We start from the raw sequence: 20798 nt of genomic DNA, 5'->3' as shown, positions 1-20798 counted from the left end.
TCAGCTTTGATGGCAAATGTTTGGTATCAACTTGGTTCCTAAAACATCAGCTTAGTTGAACTAAACTCTGTAACTGTTGGAAGCCACTCACAGTTTCACTCTTTTTTGGAAATCTGTCAGAAGTTGATACCTTCTCTAACACCACAGTTGCCCGTGTTGCTGAGAGTGTGGGGGTACACCCTGTCCTTAACTGACTGGATGGGCCAGCCTGTTAGGTTGCAGGTGAAGCAAGTGGGACATGGGCAGATTAGAAAGGCACAGAACAAAAAGCCATGAGCTCATTTGGCTCATTAAACCCCACCAGAGCTAAAAATCTTGTGGGTTGTGGTAGAAAGCTATACTGGCCTCCTCTTATGTTAATTGATGGTGGCATTTAGAGGATATAGCTGCACTGAGTGTGAGCTTAGGGCTTCTCCAGAGGGGGAGGAAGTCGTATTAGCCTGGAATCAGTGCAGGTGTGAAGGTCAAGTCTAGTAGCTGTATAGCATCAGCTACCTGGGTGGACCTGCTGATTCTCATCCTAGAGCACGTAGTTAGGGCCATTTCCCCATCACTGTAGAACAGGCTGTAAAGACTCAAGCAGTTAATATTTGCAGTAGCGCAGGAACTTTAACACAGAAGGGTGCTATTTAAATGATTTTTTTTTTTTTTAATTTTACATGTCTGTGTAAATGAAATAGTATACTGAAAATAACCTTGCATTGTGAAGTAGTTTAAGTGTAATGAAAAAAATCCAAATGAAACTTTAGGTTGCATCCACTGTTTTCTTTATTCAAACATCCTTCCAAGATCAACATCTTAGATGTACATCCAGATGTTTTAAAGACTGTTCTGTTTTGATTTCCTTCCGTGATTAGGGCTAAAATTATACTCTGGAATAAATTGAGTTGAAGTGCTTAGTAATCTGTGATGTAGTTCTTTATATGATTTACTTAACAAATATTTAAATGGTATTGGAGATATGGGCTCTTATTGGAAGTTAGCTTATGAATTTAATAGCATCTAGAATGTATTATCCTTTCTTCTAGCTGTTTAGCTTTACTGATAAACTTAAGGAGTAGAAAGCAGCTTGACAAGAACAGGAAGAATACAATTGGAGACATTGCAGTCAAAAAGAAAAGCTAAGCTTGATTTAAAGCAAGTTGTTTTCTGAGATGTGGTGTATCTAAATGGTCATTTAGAATTACTTTCCTTCTGACCCCAGATTTACAGGTGCAGCATTTGAAACAGTGAGGGTTTTTTGTTTGTTTGTTTTTTTGAACAGTGCATCTCTACTTCATTTATCTCCAACTTTTATGCCTTTCAGTTTCTGCGAAGTCTATTCTTAATAGACGTGTTGTATAGACATGTCTATTCCTAATAGACATGTTCAGTCTGGTCATAACCACTCTGATCTAAACAGCCTTCTTTCAGCAGGTTATAGATTTTGATTGTACCTTCCCTCCTTTCCCTTTCTTCTCTCAAAGTTCAAGGCTTCTTTTGGCTTTTATGTACTTCAAACAACAAACTGAAAGCTCTTATGTTCCTGTTACAGTAGAACACATTGAATTATTCTGAAGTACTCCTTGCATGGCATGACATGAAATGCAGAACATGTGCTGCTCCTTGGAAATAAACAAGATTTAATCCTGAATACTTGGTTTTCTCTGCAATAATAGTATTTTATTATAAGTGTCAGGTAAAGGATGACAAAAGATTGTAATTAATAGTTGCAGCTTATCTCCATGCAACTGTGAATATTGAAGTCTTGGTGAAATGATGGCAGCCTGAAATCTGAGTCTGTCTTTCCACTTTGGTATGACCAGTGAAAACGGATTGTGAAAACATGCTTTTTTTTTCTTCCTTTTTGCAGGGGTTTTGTGTACGATAGCCGAAATAATTTACAGATGCGAGGTTTGGTTGTATTGCTTATTTCCAAAGCTGCTGGACCCAGCACTGAAGAACTGTCTTTCCAGCACAACATGGTCAGTGGAATTTATTCCAGGTATGTAGTAACTTTCTTTAGCAAGGTACACCAAGGCATATTTGATGGGCAACTTCGTGGTGGTATCAGAGCATCTTAAATGGCCTGCTCAGCTGTTAAGGAAAATCAGTACTTACCTAATCACAAAACTTTGTTCCTCAGGATTATTGTAAGTTTTCCATGTGTTTGTATTGCTCTTATAATATCCATGCCTGTATCTTAATTGTGGCTTTGGACACAACCAAATTAAAACCATTTGGATCAAGATAGTTATTTGAAAATTTATGTTAAGAGGTACATGGTATCAAAAAAGTAAAGATGATAGAAAATATTTTTTAATAGAGTATTTTAATTTTGAGTCACTCAGGTGTTACTCAGGTACACCTGCTTACTGGAAATTTCAGAGTCAGATTGCCAGTTTTGTGGAATACCCGTTGGTTTCACTGAGCACATATGTTTTGTTGTGGCCCCTCTAAAGGATATTTTCCCATGAAACAGCAGCACGGAGTAAAGTTTTTACCTTCTGTGTGTCACAGCAGGACTACTGAGCCTACCATTAAGATCCTTAGGCTCTCACTGAGATAATTCAGCTTAATCAAGTTCCTACTTTTTTTTTTTTAACTGTTTAAACTAAATTACTTAATAATAGTAACAATAGTAATCAAAAATAGTGGTTGCTCTCCTTTGTAGTGGTTGCTTTGCTGGATTAAAAAAAACCTGGCTGGATGGCTGGGCACGGAGAGTTGTGGTGAACGGATTTAAATCCAGTTGGCGGCTGGTCACAAGTGGTGTCCCCCAGGGCTCAGTTCTGGAGCCACTCCTGTTTAACATCTTCATTGATGATCTAGACAAGGGGATGGAGTGCACCCTCAGTAAGTTTGTAGATGACATCAAGTTGAGTGGGAGTGTTGATCTGCTCGAGGGCAGGGAGGCTCTGCAGAGAGACCTGGACAGGCTGGAGCCATGGGCTGAGGCCAGCTGGAGGAGTTTCCATAAGGCCAAATGCCGGGGGCTGCCCTTGGGCCACAACAACCCCCAGCAGCGCTACAGGCTTGGGGAGGAGTGGCTGGAGAGCTGCCAGTCAGAGAGGGACCTGGGGTGTTGATTGGCAGCCGGCAGCCCAGGTGACCAGGAAGGCCAGTGCCATCCTGGCTTGCATAAGAAATAGCGTGGCCAGTAGTGACAGGGGAGTGATCCTCACCAGTGCCGATTACAGGGGTGAGAGACATCTCGATTCCTGTGTTCAGTTTTGGGCCCCTCACTACAAAAAGGACATTGAATGACTCGAGCGTGTCCAGAGAAGGGCAACGCAGCTGGTGCAGGCTCTGGAGCACAGGTCGTACGAGGAGCGGCTGAGGGAACTGGGGGTGTTTAGTCTGGAGAAGAGGAGGCTGAGGGGAGACCTCATCGCCCTCTACAGCTCCCTGAAAGGAGGGTGCAGAGAGCTGGGGATGAGTCTCTTTAACCAAGTAACAAGCGATAGGACAAGAGGTAATGGCCTCAAGTTGCACCAGGGAAGGTTTAGACTGGATATTAAGAAGCATTTCTTCACAGAACAGGTTGTTAGGCGTTGGAATGAGCTGCCCAGGGAGGTGGTGGAGTCCCCATCCCTGGAGGTGTTTAAAGTCGGGTCAACATAGCGCTGAGGGATCTGGTGTAGTTGGGAACTGTCAGTGTTAGGTTAATGGTTGGACTGGATGATCTTCAAGGTCTTTTCCAACCTAGATGATTCTGTGATTCTGTGTATATTTGACAGTTAACTGTACCACTGTTAACTGAGATCTGGTTGAAAAATTGTAAAATGTGAGTTTTTGAAATCTTTTTGAAGAATTGTGAGCATTGCTTGCTTGAGGGAACAGACTGTCATATTTTCAGTTAATTGTGTTTCTGACCACTGTGATTTATGAAATGAAGATACATAAACTTAGTGATGTGTTTATAACCTGATTCGTTTTAAAAGTGCAAAGATAGCATGGTAAAATTGAAAAGACCAAACAAATAAAGATGTGAAAGTATATGTAGTATCTTAAAATAACAGAGAAGGTAAATATCTATGAATGGGTGCAGACTGAAATAACAATAGGTAAGCAAAACCACAAAACTATACAAGAGGCTTGTTATGGAGAGCTGTGTTGTCCCTTTAGGTGTTTAATTCCATTCTCGTTTCATCCTTAATGCCCCCTTAGGGTTGTACAATTTTTATATTTATATGCAAATGATGCTGTATGAAAGCATAATTCTCGTTAGTTAATTATGGCACAGGAGGTATTTTAGTTTGTTTTGTAAATGATTAAAAAAGTTTACCTTAAGTATGCCTTAGAAAAGGAGAGAAAAAATTATTTTTTGATAACTAAGTTCTTGAGTATGATGATTCTGACTATGGAGGTAATGTTTGAGTGTTTAAAGCTGCCATTGGGAAGGTGACTAGTGGAAGTATTCATTAAGGAGCAAATAAGACCTTGAATTAATAATGAGCCATTTGGTATAAATGGACATCATTGGAACTATGCCAGTTCAACCAGCTGAAAATCTAGCCTAATAATCTAAGTTTGAGCAAGTCAATAGCCATTATAATATCTAGTTCAGAGTTACAGAGGTACTCCAAAAATTAAGCAGCTTTGAATACGCCCACACAGGTTCACTTAAGGTTCATTACTGTCTACAAAAGTGATAACTATGGAGTTGTTAATTTAAATGGATTTTCAATGACACTTTAAGCCTGTAGAGTGGCATAAATATGAGAAAACTGATGCACACTAGGGGAATGCCAATGCGTTGTTTCATTTTGTGCCATAGTGGCCAGTTCTTGCCCACCACTGAAATCACCATGGGCTTTGTTTTTGGCTTTGAACTAATTTCTTTATTTAAGGTACTTTTCCAAATAAACTCTTAAATGTGAGTCTGATTTTGATTTCTCCATTGTATAAGGGTAAGAGAACAGGCAGCTTGTAAAGTTGTGATCTTAAATGGCTTTTGTGATTGTTTTATGTATTATAAATAGTGTTTTACAAACTGCTTTCTCCTGAATGAGAACAAAAAGACATCGTTTTCCATTAGTACGTTTTTGTCTGTTATCTTGGTTACAATGTAATTATGTGGTGTGTATATTAGACATACATATCAGAGACAAATATATCCCTCAGTGATATGAAGAAATACACTTAATCCTTTATTGTTCATATATATCTCCAGTTTTGGCAAGTATTTTTTGGAAATAGATTCTTACAGATTTTCAGCTCAGCTGTAAACTATACAGCTCTTTTTGTTGCCATGCCATATAATTACTTCATCTTTATATGTAATATTTTGCTGGAAATATTATTTCTGGCACTGTAATGAGCATCTTCATTGCCTGATATTTAGGTGCTGTGAACGTTATATTGTGGACTATTAGCTGAGATATGGCTCACTTGATTCTAGGGTACTTAGTAGTGATTAATTAATTGCATTTCTGAAATCTGAGCATGAGCTAAGTTGTTCCAGTACTTGTCAGTGATTGCACCAGCCCAGTCTTTCTTTTTCCACTGTTTGTGTTGGAACCAGCTCTTGTGCTCTCTTTAAATGTTCAGTCCCACAGTGGATAGCCAGGTTACGTTAGTCAGCTATATCTGGTACTATACTAAATGTACAATTTGTGACAAGGAAGATGTAACAATGTGATAATTATTTAATGTGGAAAACCACAAAAAACCATGGTGGACTTTTTCATCCTGGAACCTGGCATGTTCTGCGTAACTTCTCCCTGTTGCATAATCACAATATAAGCAAGCAAGACAATAGCTATAATTAAAACAGAAAGACACTAAGAGTTGAATTTGGAATAGCAAAAATATTTTTTTTTATCCTATTCTCCTGTTCTCTAGATATGTCAATTCATGGGACAATTGACCTAAATGTATAAAAATAGATTAGCTAGCTGCTTAGCTGGCATCTGTTTTTTACTGGTACACAATGGAACAAAACTGATGCCTGCTACCAGAGAGCGATCTTTTCCAGAATAATGAGGATTACAATTTAGGTAGTTACAGGAACAGGGCTAGTGTAGTTATATTGTGCTGCCTCTGGCTGGCATTGCCTCCAGCTTTTGCACTTCATAATTTGCAGGAGACGTGATCTGCCCGCATTAAGCTGGGGGCGTGGGGGTCATTGTATGCAAGAGTATCATAGTAACTGCTGTTTGCGTTATGAGCCGTGCTGAAGATAAGGGGGGGGAGTGTTCTAAAAGCTGCTTGGCATGCTTTACTCTGTACAGCCACCTTTCTATCATGTTGCCAGCAACCTGACTTTATTCCTATTGGCGGGGAAAAGAACCTGGCTTTAATTCCAGCTCAGCACCAGTGATCCCAGAAGAGGATGAAGAGAAGTAGCAGCATGATAAACAGCTCTGTTTCAGCTGCTGGACAGATTTCCTAAAGTTGAAACTTACGGCTGGTCTCTTAGCCTTTAGCGTAATAATTCCTTGGCTATAGAAGCATTGCAAATGTAATGATGAAGTGTAGTGCTCACTACAGAGTATGCAGGCAGTATCATGTAAGGGTTGATGTCATTGCCTGTACTCAAGAAAAGCGTTCATCCCATATTCCCTTGAAACTTCTTCCTACTCTTGTGTCGAAGAGAAAGCAAAACTTGTATTTGGGTTTAGGCAGAATCTAACTAATGCTAATTTATCGTGTTAATAGTAACAGAGAACACTTTAGATGTGACAGAGGACCCCAGAGCTTCATAAAAGCTTCATAAGAGCTTTGAGATGCATTTCCTAACTGGTAATTATACTAAAGTCTGACACTCCTATCTGTTGCCTTCTTTTAGAGCAAAACTCATTTGGATATGATATGATATGATATGATACCTGGATAGCCAAGTATGCAGCTTGCTGTTCTTTTACTTTGCTGCTGGAAGTGGGGTTTTTAGTTGAAGTTCCTGGATCATGTGGCTTCAGAGCTTTGTGCTTCAGAGTTGGAGCTAGATTCTTACAGTTGAAGATACCAAGACCGGTTTGGGTCCTCTCACTAAATAGCCAAAGGGATATCTTTTTCTGTTCGTGTCTGGTACTGCCAGACACACTACTGGCTGAGGACCAAGGAATCTCCTTGGCTTTATATTGAGTAATGAATTCCTTGATATAGCCTCTATATTGCAGTTTAAAATGCAAGTGACACCAAAGAACAAACTTACACTATCTCTTCAGGCCTCAATATCCTTGGCTCTAATACAGCAAGTTATTTTCTTTTCTCTCATGTTTTGCTTTTTTTTTTCTTGCCATTAGTGCCAATTTCAAAAATACCCTCTAGCCATTGAATAAGCTTTGCAGATTTCCTTGGATGCTTGTCAGAGATTTAAAAAAAAAATAATCTTTTTTCGATCAGATCTGCCAGTGCATTCACACTGGTGGATCCTATGGTCATTGACAAGCAAAGACCTACTTATTCTACCAAATTCAGCAAGTGTTTGGATATGTGTGTGTAGAATGGAATATTGAAAGTACTGTTTCAGATCTGTACTAAAATCTGGTAAATAGAACAAACATTGCTGGATTGATACTATCAATACTAGACTGTCTCTGCCTCTTCTCTCTGACAACAGTGGAGCTGACCTTTAAAGCTCCAGGAACTCTTCTCTTGCTTGCAAGACAAACATGCTTTCCTACAAGAAGTAGCTACTCACTGAATAAACTTGGCTCTGAATCAGAATTCTTCCTGCTGCTTGGAATATTGGTGGTATTACTGTAGTGACAGTAATCACGAACATATACTCATTTTACTTAGTGTTTTAGTAATGATTTTGGAACCAGCATTGATGCTGCTGCCAACAAAAGCCCAATTTAAGTGCAAGTTAGCAGCAGATGCTGACTCCTTGTTATGGTGATGGGTCCTTTGCTCTGTCCATTTGCAGTTCCATCTAGCTTACTCCCAGCTTTTCATTCCTAGATATGAAAACAAAGCTTTGCCTTAACTTAATTTCCTTCTCCTGGATTACAAAGAGCTTTATGTCATCTTCAGAGAAAATTCAATCTTCCATTACTTTCAGGGTAAACCAGATGCTGCTGATAGTACATGGAGTTTCATGGGATAATTCAAGTTTAAAGGGATTTGGGGAGGTCTGTAGACCAACCTTCTGCTCAAAGCTGTCAGCAATGAGGTCAGACTGATCTAGCTTTCTTCACGAAGGTCAGGTCTTTCAAGAACTTAGTCTTTTTCACAAAGTGATAATCAAAATGTGATTTAAACAGATGAGTAAACTTTCTGCCCCCTGCCTTTAGCCTCATGCTCTGTGTTTAATGCTGTAGTTGGTGTGCATTCAAGAATATGTAGTTCATGAGAGGCCGCAGTGATATTGGCATAATCTAGCCTGTTAGGTGTTCTTAAAGTCATTTGGGAGCTGAAATATCCAAAGAACTTTCCATCCTGAGATTTTCAGAATTAGTAACATGGGCTGTGTCAAGGCTTATTATGAGAACAGAAGCATGAAGGTCTTGTTTTTCTTAAGGATATGCCACCCAAAGTTGCTTTGTATTAGTGAGGACACTAGGAATCTCTTTCATTGCTCATAGGTGACAGCTCACCATTTGCAGTTCTATCTGTTCTTTCTCCAAAACCCATGCCATGGCAGGTGTAACAGAGGTGCTGCTGTGCTTGTTAGAGTAGTCTTTAATTGCTGTACGTATGAAAGGCAATCATGCTGCCTCCAGAGAAATGAAGCTATGTGAATGACAATCCTTGGACAACTTCAGTCTGTAAAGGTAAATACAGACTAGCATAGTCAAAAGTGCAAAGGTTATATACTTGCTATAGTATGCTTTTGAGACTTGCAGTCTGCACAAATTTACACAAATGGACATCGGTTTGTTGACTTGACTTCTGCATGTGTCCTGGACTGCTGTTGAACTGGGGTTTTATGGTCAAGAGGGCTCTGATACTCACCTTCATGTATTTAGCATAATAGCGTATGAGGTGTGAGCACAACTTCTCTGGAGATTGAGAAAATGTATAAGATGTTCCACTTTGAGTGATAAACAGAATAAATACTCCTTGTCACAAGGAGTATGTGCACCTTGGGCTTTGCATTCCCTGGGAGTTCCAATTATTGGCAAATAATCTCTGTCCTGTCCTTGTGAATGTGACCGAACAGCTGAGAAGATGATAATGCTGTTCTTCACTCAGAAGATTGTCACATCTCCACTTGGAGTAGCTGACTACAATAGCAAAGGGCTACCTTCTGGTTTAGAAACAGGTAAATGTTACTCTGGCAAAAGAGATCTTTTACTGTGTAAGCTGTATCTTCACTTGCTCAGCTCAGCAGTAAAGTTTTGCGAGCAAGTTTTTTCTACCATAGAGAAGCTTAAAGATGTTTGTAATATTTAGTAATTGTTTACATGCTCTCTAACTGAAATGTGTCTCCACATAAACCTATATTCAATTAATTAATAGTTCTACTCAAAGAAATCAGATAGTATCCCTTTAAAAGTAAGAAAGGAAAATGCAAATCCACTATAAAGCTTCTTGGCAAGTGAGCCATGGCAAACATGGCTAAATTTTGGTGAAGGTGAGATTAATTGTATTGCTACAGTGTAAGTGACACTTAGAGGTTATCTTGACCTGTTTGCTACTAAATTTTATAGAAGTCTTCTTTCTACCTTGCATGTTGTAGGTTTATCTGTGGACAAATTCTGTTTGAGTGTTATTGTAAAAGACAAAACTCAGATGAAATAAAATCAAAGAATGATCATACAGATAATGATTTTGGTACCTACAAAAATACAAAGAGCATGAGTATGTGGCTTTTCACCTTATTTTCAGACCTTGCCCTTCTTTCACTTTCTGTACTCTGAACTGTATAGTGTATTAACTGGGAAAATTGGATTTGACTGTTTCTTTCCTTCATGTTTTGAAGTAAATAAATAATACCTAACTTTATCATGGGCTCCTGTCATGTGAAGAGTACTTCCATATTTGTAAGGGTGGTTGTTTTTTTTTTCCATTACTACCTATCTGAGTTTACTTGTAATGGAAAACTAGATTAGATTTACCCTGACCTGGTGCAATGCAGAGGGAGTGGCTGTGAACCACAGTTGGGGAGACTTCATGCTGCATTGCACCTATCCCCATCAGTGACGTAAATCATGATAGAACATGTTTAAACAAAAAAATCAAGAAATGAGAAAGATGTAGTGAGACTGGTAGTGTATGTAGGGACTCAAAACTCAAAGGTGGCAAAGCTTTTTTCTTTTGTCTGGTATAAGTATTTAAACTGGGAGTTTTAGTGCAGAATCTCTGTTGCACTTTAAATTCACACTGGCTTATTGCACATAAGCCCTGGGTCTCAGCTGCAGATATTACAGAGATTAATCTTATTAATGGAACTGCTAATTGGTGTTTGACTTCTAATTATAGTAACAATAGGCCATAACAATCAATCCTCACCTTTACTGGGGCACATTAGGACTCTATCATAAAAATGATTTCCTTTGGGACTTACTGTTCTTATTCCTGTCTTCTGGGAAGGCTGGCTTTCAGCGAAGGTGCAGTATCCCAAGTAGCGTGTACTTTGAAAGCTCAGCTAATTAACTGATAAAGAAAATGCATGGTTCTAAATTATTCAATATCTAAGTACATTAAGAAGTATGATGCTATTGACAAAATTATTTGTTTGAAAGGTGAGAAGAGTATCTCAAAATATGAACAGTGGTGTCTTTTATAATCTTTAAGAAATGTATAATTTTGTTTCCCAGTCCTTGCTTACCCTTAGCTTTTAATGAGAGGAAATCTAAGCGATTATTCTAAATTATCCTATTTAGTTTTTGCTCTCCAGGATAAATCCTGTGAGGAGATTCTTCTCATTTACAAGACGAGTCTCAGGAGATGAAAAGCACATACAGTTTGATTACATATTTCTATTGATCATCTTCCACCCACAACAATAAAAATCAACTCCAAATACAAATCTAACAATATTACTAATTCATTACAACCAGTACTTTTTGTCATTAACTTTTTATTGTTTTCAGCATGCACAGCATGTGCAAGTACAGCAATTATGTGTTGAATAAGAAAAAGTCCTCTCCTTATGCTGTAGAATAAATCAAAAGGCACTGCATTAAAGCTCATGTGCAGGGATCTGGACTCAAATCTTGTTTAAAATGTCTGTTTAGCACTAGATAGCTGAGCAAGGTAAACTCAGTATGTACATTACAAAGGAATTTTGGTTTGGTTTTTAACAATGAAGTAATTTTCAGTATCATAGACAGCACAGTAGCGATGGCTTACCTTGGAGAAACCATAATGCTGCCTGTTGTCTGCCTGTCTGTCCAGCCCACCCTCTCTGGAGCTTCCTCTTCCTATTGCTTGTGAAGTGACTACTGGGCTGCCGTGATGTGCAGCATAGCGTACCAAACCAGAGTAGTACTGATGAAATTCTGCAGTGGGCCAGGAGCAGCTGTGGGAGCAACAAAGTCCTGCCTTCACCCTAGTGGGTACTTTTCAAAGAAAGGCCAGGTGACCTGTGGGTAACAGGAACTAACACAACATCTCCATGCACCAGAGCACTTGGCCAGAGCTTCTTTGGTGGTTTGCTGTAAAATCTTTCCCCTGCAACAAATTTTCACTTGAGAACTTTCAAATTTTCTTTTAAAAAAAAAATTAAAAAATTGTGAAGAGAAATTTCCAGCCATCACCAAAGCACAATCCAGTGCTGTGCTGAAAGCACACAACAGCTCTGGAGACTGCATATCCCTGAGAACTATGATATCAGTATGACCAGTTGCTTCACAGCAAGTTCTTAAGTAACTGTATCTGTGTAATTTATTTGTCCTACAGTCCCAAAATATCTCCCGTGCTTTCCCATCTACTGAAGTACCAGCTGTCCTCTTCCCAGGCACAACCTATTAACTTCTCCCTTGACAAATTTTACAAAGCAACTATGCAGTTTCAATACAAATTTCTGCAATACTTGGAAAATTGTAGCAATATGAAGTTAAGTGTTACAAGGCATATTGTACCAATGAATTTATTTTCTAAATATCAGTCAGTCAGTACTCTGATATAATGTAACTGAAGAGACTACAAAATTTTTCATCTGCTGGGGTGAAGTCGAGAAGGTCTTTGTTATGCTCCACAATTGTATGTATATAAAAATGTGTACTGATCTTTGGCATATTTGGATATGTGTGAGGAATATGTTTCTCTGGTGGTAACAGATTTTTTTGGGGTTGAGTATAAATAAGAGTGGGCCTGACTGCTAATGAATGATGCCCTCCTAGCTCAGAAGGTATCCTTTTTTGCTTAGAGTTCGTGAGACTGTATAATGACTATACAACATCCATTCTCTTCCACTTGAAATAACATCATGTTCTGGACCCTGATCATATTATATGTTAAGTAAATTACTATTTCTTAGCACTTCACTGTTATCTGGCCTTTAACTTTCAGTAGATTTTTGTGTGGAATTTGACAGCTCTGAGATGCTTCTGAGGCAAACAATAATTAAGAAAAGTGCAGCATATTATTGCTGGTGGTGTAGACAGGGCATTGTGTTGCTAGACAGAGAAGCTTGGTTATTTGTAATATATTCCAATACAAAGGTGGATGTGTGAGTACATGCAGATGGCAGGTAGATAAGGAAAATACAAAGAAAGAGAGAGAAGTTACCACTTATTGTAGCACTATAGACAGTATTGTTCAAGGTAATAAACCTTCTTTGGCATGAAAAACAGGAAGAGAGGCAAGAGAAGATTGCCTAAGAACCTTTCATATGGGTCTTTTTTTGTTGTTGTGTTAGTTTGTGTTCTTTTTGAATGTGGAGAGAAAGGGTTCTAAGCTGAGTTCTGGAAAAGAATGTCAAATCAAAAATCCCTTGTTTCAGAAACTGAATTTTTTCAAGGGGTGACAGCTGGATTAGGACAAACAAATTTTTGGACTGAGTCCTTTAAGTAGAAAGTGCATGCTGACATCTTCATATGGTACGTCATCTTCACAAGCAAAGTGGTTTTTTTATTTGATGCAGTAGTGGAAGAGAAGTTACTAAGTAACAACAGCAGGAATTAACCTGATGAAAATGACTCATTAATAAAAATTAATCATCTCTGCAGAAACATTTTTCAATGGGCATGAGATGGTATTTCAGTAGATTGGAATGAAGAATAATCGTCTTTGTTATGCTGCACTTTGGCTATTAAATTAAGAGGGAAGTTAAATTATTACTTAAATTAATAAAAGGTTTTAGATATGGATGGATTACAAGACTAGCAAGTCCAGATTTGGAGGTAACGGTTGCATTCTGAGTTTAAGTTACTAGAAATACGTATGACGACAGTGATCAGTGATTTGAGAAGAGGAATAAGGAGTTAGAGAATTAGGGATAAAGATTTCAAGAATATGAATACAACATGGTATTCTAACTGTGCTGTATTTGAGAAGGTGCTTAGGCAGTCAAAAGAGAAATCAGAAAGGTTGTTTTTTTTTTTTTTCTAGGTTTTGTAGCAATTGAAAACTTATTATCAGCACTGACAGTGTGATTATGGAGCATGTTCAGTGTGCATGAGATTTTTGGGAGCTTCATTGCCCAACTGTTGAAGTCCAATAAAGTATTTGCACTTGTAGTTTTTAATTTTTTCAAAGACTTGGGTAAATTTGTGTAATCTTTGTGGAAAGAGAAGATGCAGTCAAAAAATTATGCATCTAATACTTCCAGAAAGGGAAGAAACATAAGAAAATTTCAGATAGTGTACAGTATTTCTGATTTCTTTCTTGTAATTTTTGTGTTTCACTAAAACAGTGTTCTGTGGAAAGCTTACTTCAGTCTCTTACAGAAGAAATTTCATTCTGGCTTCTGATACCTGTGCAACAAAACCAGTACGAAAAGTTCAGCTAAATTCACGTGCTGTTCCAGTCAGCAAATTGAATTTTAGCAAAACTACAGTAGTGGCTGCAATCAATAAATGATCCTATTTTGTGGACTCAGGTAGGATTTCTGCAGAAATTTTGTTCTTGAAGGTAGTTTATTAGCATATAGCTGTGTCTCTGCAATCACTCCCTTGGTGTTAATGTTGCTTGAATTGGTTGATGTCATTTTATCCTTTATTAAAATGTATAGATTGAATCATTCTGGGATGAAAAAAAAACTAAAAAGAAAGCATGAGACTTTCAGATACCTTACAGACCTGCTGTAAATAAGGTAAAAATAGATGGAAATTATGCCAGTGGTATAACAGTAGGTAGATTTTTTTATCAAAAGGCATGTTTTCTCAATATCACATGATACTCCATTTGCATAAAATATATACTAATAATAATGATAAAACTTTGCAGACAGCAGCAGCACCAAATGCTTGTTACTGTGCTGATACAGTCCCAGAAGCAGCAGTCATTGCCTTGCTCCAAAAGGTTTATTATCCTTTCCCTGCTGGCAATTCTGTCAACACACCTGGTGTAAGGGGCAAGGTCTCCGAGAAGCCTGCCGTCTCCCTTTAGCTATTAGTCTCATTCCTTGTACATGTCAGGCAGTATCCATCTGCTGCATACTTCTGCTTTGTGAAAAACAAAAACATTCATATAATAAACCATTTTAATATACAGTATTAATGTCCCTATCCAGTTCTGAACATTGAAAGTTCAGGAGGGGAGAGGAGAGCAGGTGTGGTAACCGTACTTTTAATTGCTGACTAACATAAATGCAGTTACAGCTGCTCAGAATAGAACAGGTTTCCTTGATAGTATGGGGTATCTGTGGTTGTGTGAGTAGTGTATGTTTTGATTTTTTTCTCTGAGTTAGATATTTATTGGTATTTCAGAATATAGAGTATGCTTTATATAAGCATGATAAATATATCTCGATATATATAAAGTAAACCCCAACTCTGTCTGGTACACTGTATTCTGGTGATTCACATTTTATTTTTTAATGCCTTTTTTTCTGTGCAGTTAGACATACGAACAATCTATTCTCTTAACAGGAGTGCTCATTTATCAGGTGTTTGTTCTTCACTGCATAAAAAAAGGTTACCTTTTCTCTCACATAAAAAGATTCTGTGTATTTCAAGTGTCATTAGTAGCAGAGCTTTAATGTCAAGGTTGCTGCACCTTAACTTTCAGCTACATTGAATACAATTACAGACAAAGTCTTCAGAGATATATCAGAGAAACATTTGGAGTGATAAGTCATGCTGGCGGTCTCTGCATAGCTGACAGTACACAGGAATGGGAATTTCTGTTATGTTGGTTCAAACTGTCTCCCATAGTCATTGCAAATAAAATGATAGCCATGCTTCAAAGTCTTGAAGGGCTGAGAAAGAGCTAATATAAGGTAAGAGAAAGTATGGTAATAAAATTGTTAGTAGCCCGTTTCTTCCATTTACCTGCAAGTGAGACCTTTATTTCCCTTCATATCTTTGCACTTGGTTTTAGTGCAAGTATTTAAATATTTTGGTTAAATAAAGCATAGAGTAGTCAAAATGATTTTTAAACCATGATGCAAAATTTGTTATGGAATAGATGCATGAGAGATAATTGAAGGATACTTGTTGAGGGCCTACAGAGCAAATCTGGGTAATCCTGGATGGATGGGCATCCTTGTGGTGCCTAGCCATCCCATAAGCAGTCTGTCTGATACGTGCTGCCATCATAAAAGGAAGGAATTTTGGTCATTTCCATAATAAAATACATTATATTCCCCATCATCATGTTCCTTTTGATTTCTGCTTTGGTGACAGCACCGTCATCCAATCCACATCCAAATTAATCTTTTAGTTCATACTCATATTTTGATTTTTTTTTTCATCAATATACCTTATTCAGTTATGAGTCTTACTGTCTTTCCTTGCATCGTGTATCCTACCCATCCCATTTCTTCCAAGGCCATGCTACAGCAGCTGTTGCCAAAGCTTTTGATCATCTCCTATCTTGCATTTTTTAGACTCCTGTGTTTACAATAGGTGCAACTTGCTCGCTTCAGTAAGCCAAAAAGAAGGCCTTTATACTAGCTTCATTTTAAACTCTTCTTCTGGCTTGCTATTCTACCCCATCAAGGTTCATATGTCTTAATTTTACCTTCAGTTTTTAAAAATGTAGTACTGCTGTTTTAAGGAAACGGTAGTGGTTCTATTGTTTCTAGACCACTGGTAATTGTGCATAGGTGAGCTTCCTTGTGATCAGCCTACTTGGAATTGACCACTGATCTTCATTTTTGAAACAACATTACTGAATTTAAATTTACTCTGAATTGTCTGAAAATTTAGTGTGAAAATAACTATATAAAACTTCTATGTAAAACATTCTGCTTAGACCTTTAAATTAGCCTGATGCCCTTTGGATTTTATAATGAATCAGGGGCTTGCATTTGTTTCACATTGCAAAAGCTTTGTATTTGTTTCGTAATTGCTCGTGTCTGCCTTCAAAAATGCCACTTTGTTGGGGTAAGTAGTTTTGTCAGTAATAAAATGAACTGTGCAAATGGCAGGTAGTAGAATGAACTTGATGCACAATATTGTTGATAGAAAACTGTTTACTCTATTTAGTTACCAGAGTACCTGTTCAGTTATCATAGACTTGTATTGCCTGGAACTAATGGAATTATTTTTAATTTTGTAAGCTTTTTTTTTTTAAGACCCTATTAAATAAAACATGCTTTTTATCTTTCAAACAATTGCATTTGTTGGCTAGTTTAACTAGGAAACTATCTAGGTGGGATTCCCAAACTGGAGATGTGCTGGTAACAGTGCTGTGTGTGCTTTAGCCACTGACTGAGCATTCATTGAGGATGTAGGAAGTTCAGGTTTGGCTCCCTCAAATATTTGGAAGGATACAAATCCCCAGTACTCTTCTGTCTGAATTTTCTGAAAAATCCTCTTCACACAGGGATATAGGACACCTAGGTCAGGAATGCCCAAGTAGGTAATGTTGTTTTCCTCCCAGTAACTTTGTGGAGCAGGAACTGGAGTCCAGGTGTCCTACCTTTCTCTCCTGTAATCTCCTGGAGACTGACTGACTTTTTTCACTCTCTTGCCATCTGGCTGAATGAATAATTCAGCATTTTGTGTAACAGCAGAATAGCTCAGCAGGAGCAGCCGAGGGAGGAGGTGTAAGGATACCCTGGCCTTGTGAGTCGGGTGGCTGCCTTGATGTGAGACCCAGATTTCCGGGTGATGCTCTGCATGCTTCAGAAGTGGAGCTTGGACTGAAAAGCTGGTTCTCTGCAGTCATGTTGTCAGGTGGCACGTCCAGTGCTCAAGTCCTCCCTCTCTCTCAGTTTTTTGACTTCCAAATGCTGGCTGTCACTTGTAGTTTGGAGGACATCGGCATGTTTTTAAAGCGATAAACATGGCCTTGCTTGTGCTGATAAATTTTCATGTTTGCCTCTTCACCCATATACCTTCTATAAACACAAAAAGGCAGGAAAATAAATGTCTCCGACAGTCATTTTCTAGCTGGAAGTCAATACATGCAGCTGGGTAGAAATGTACTTTAAATCATTTTACAGGTGTTTTCTGAGAGATGACACTCTAGTTATTTGAGACGATTGTTTTTCCAACCTACTGTGAAGGATGAGTTGCCTTTTGGACACTTAAATATTTCCATGTTGTTAAAGCAGCAAATTGAAAAGCAGATGAGAAGGTTCAAAGCCAAGGCTGAAATTTCAGTTTCAACTTTTAGTTTTATGACTCTTGTCACTTTGTGTCACAACCAAACTGTTGTTTTCAGTTAGTGTTATTAATTAAGTAATACAGAGTTTGCTCATTTAAAATAGGCTATCCTTCTTCGCAGCAAATGACAGTGAATTTAATTCTTTTTAGTATCCTGTGTTAGATAATAGTTGAGAGAATAATAGATTCCAGGGACCTTTGATCCACCATTACTGTAAAATAAAAATACAACTTAATTTTTTTTTTCCCTCTGACCATAATGATTTTAACCTTGTGTACTAATTTGAATGGGCTTGTGGGGGCAGAGTCTTAAATGAGACACAAATGAAGGAAAAATTGCTAATGCTGCCACTGTATATCTAATGAGCACTGTGTAATAAACCATAACCTCTTCAACATTTCTGTGGAAAATGGTGTGATTATTTTGGATGGCTGGCCCTTTGTGTATGGCTCATTACCATCTGGCATAATGTGTATTGATATAGCCTGTAATTGTCAACTCTTATTTGACATGCTGCCTTTAATAAATGTGACTTGCATGGCTAGAACCCCCTAATGGTTATATGGAAAACTGTAATTAAAGAAAATACGTATACTTAAGTAAAACACACACCCTTATATACATAAAATAATTTTGTAGATGATCTCTGTTTTTCTTTATCTCCTGTTCTTTGTGGCAACACTTGCATGTATTCCCAGGTTAGTACAGCACCAAATAAATTGCATTACCAATGTGGATGCCTAAATGTGTGAAGACAGATATGAATCCTGAATGTAGGTTGTTTCCTCTTGCAGAACTTGTTTAAAATTAATTTTGAAATGTTTATTCTCTGTGTGCCATAAGATAGAATTAATATACCTGTGGTAATAGAATGGGTTCCCAGCCTGCTGGTGGTTTTGGATGCCCCTGTGATGGGAATGGGAGGCAACTGTAATGGGCAAAGTGGCTCTGGTTTTGACATTTCTCCCAAATAAGGTGTCTGAAAGAAATGTATTTAGAAATCCCAATACTGAAAGCATCTATACTTCCTAAAAAGAAAATGGGCTTCTGGCTGATAGTAAGTTTTCAGATACAGGGGCCAACATTATCTGCTGCCAAATCTGAGTTGTCTTTTGTTTGTTTTCTGAAAAGTTTCCTTCCCTTGTCTTTACGATTCATGAATACATGAATAACTAAGAGACATCATTTTGATAGATTGGCTTGCAATACTAAACAAGCCATAGGATTTCCCCAATTTTAATCAGCTTTAATACTTGTGCTTAAATGGGATTTCATCAGGTGTTACCTTCAGTTGTGCCATTGTTGGAGAGTCCATCATTGCTCTTTGTAATGGATTATGGAAGATGGCTTCACCTTCTTCTCCGGATTTGCTGAGGTTCAAGCTACTGGATCTTATTTTATCTTTGCTTGATAATCTGAGTATTTTCTTCTCCTGAATTTGTTTTCTGTAGTGTAGGCACTTAGACTTTCTTTAAATGGTTGTGACAAAGTCAATCCACTGATTCAGTATCAGCCTTCTCCTTACATGAAATAATTCAGTTTCTCACTTTGTTTTCTTTACTCCAGTTGTTAGTATGACTCTTCTCAACTTTTTTCTGCTTTCTCAAATTCTTCCTGAAGGAAGTTTCCCAGTAATGATTTTTACTGGCATTGGAAATCCAGGGTCAACAGAAACACTATTTTTGCTAATATTCTTCCATTAAATAATCAGCGCATCCTATTAGCCTTTTTGACCACAGTGGTATCCTGTATCTTAGCTGATTATCTGGGATGATCTATTCCCTCACCGTCCTTCCATCCTTATCCAAACCTTGAGTGTTTTCTTTCTGAAAGAGTCCCTAGTCCCATATGTATATGGTCTGTTTTCTGTAATTCTAGCTGAGATCTTTTGATTGATTTTTTTTTTTTTCAATGCATATTTCTACTTGAGTAAAGCATATTGAACAAGCTCAGCTGACTCTGTATTGAGGATGATTCATTCTCTTTGCTGTTTTATCAGCTATGTCATTCCTTTTCTTTTGCCTTCTCTCCTGAGTGCAAGTTCTTCGGACCTACTAACAGTAAAATTTTAACCACTGCTGCTGCTCATGAATGTTACTATTCACTATTGGACTAGAAGATATTTGTATCTCTTGTGTAAATACATTGCTTAAAAATAAAACAGGCTTTCTAAAATCACTTGCCTTTATGTTGTTAATGTTTCTGCTCAACCTTACGTAATGGTAATCCAGTTCTTAAAATTCTCCTTGGCTTTGAGGTTTTTTAGTATATCCTTTTTAAATTGCCTTTGCTCAGCTCCCTGTCCATCTCTGCATTTTCTCGTTTGTTCCTTTATCAACTTTTCTTCCTTGTCTAGTTTCTCTGATTTGCATTTGTGGCTATCAGTTTTCCAGTTTGAGCTAAAGAAGAAAGGAATTATAGCTGGTTTGGCTTTGTCTAAGCCATGATTTCTTGGCTTTTTATTTTGTTTTTAATCAGCTTAGTCTTTTTAACTGGGGAATTACGCCTTCTTGGTCTGAATATAGCAAAATGTTCACATTTTTCTGTTTAATTTATCTAACTGGTTCAGCTTGTTTTATCATTGAAAATATCACTCATATATAGTATGTGCTTCCAAATATTATATGTCATTTATAAAGAATGTTCATATGCTGGTTTTGCTTATATTGTTTTCATGTAACAAATGTACTGAGATCACGTTCACTTGTACCTAAATTTTTAGTTCTGATATGAACTCTTTGTAACAAATTAATTTTTTAATAGAGAATTCAAGTTGAATGCAACATTTCTTGAGCTAGGAAATTTCCTTTTAGAAATTCAAGCCAGTGACAAGACATTAGTATTGCCAATATACATTATTCAGAATATTCAGTTTCTTTTGTAGTATCTGCATCATCATTTACAGAAGAAGTAAGTCTTTACAGAAGTAAACATCTTAACTCTTGCTATGACTTGATGTGGTACTTGATATGGTCTACATAGCTGTTAATATAATCTATAGCAGATACCAACTAGAAGTTCAACTTGTCTTTTATTTATTAGACAATATTGCATTTGACACCTTTACTTAATTTTGGAAATATAATATGAGTCTTCCCATAGAGATAATCAATGACTTTAAAATGGGAATTATGGTATGTTATTTTAATAAAGTAAAATTTTAGTAAATTTGACAATATGCTTATAAATGAGTGGCTCTAATT

At 37.5% G+C, this 20798-nt stretch overlaps 1 protein-coding gene across 1 annotated transcript in view; it reads left to right on the top strand.

Annotated features, from left to right (window-relative positions):
• Positions 1–20798, top strand: part of PDSS2 (decaprenyl diphosphate synthase subunit 2) — a 123023-nt gene that overhangs the window by 46230 nt on the left and 55995 nt on the right. The window contains exon 2 of the mRNA XM_074896116.1: positions 1853–1984. Within this exon, the coding sequence (XP_074752217.1) occupies positions 1853–1984 (132 nt within the window). The remainder of the gene's footprint in view (positions 1–1852; positions 1985–20798) is intronic.

This window comes from Athene noctua, chromosome 1, assembly GCF_965140245.1.
Source record: "Athene noctua chromosome 1, bAthNoc1.hap1.1, whole genome shotgun sequence".
In the NCBI taxonomy this organism is placed as follows: Eukaryota; Metazoa; Chordata; class Aves; order Strigiformes; family Strigidae; genus Athene; species Athene noctua.
The sequence above is the reverse complement of the archived record's forward strand: the minus strand, read 5'-3'. Positions and strand labels throughout refer to the sequence as shown.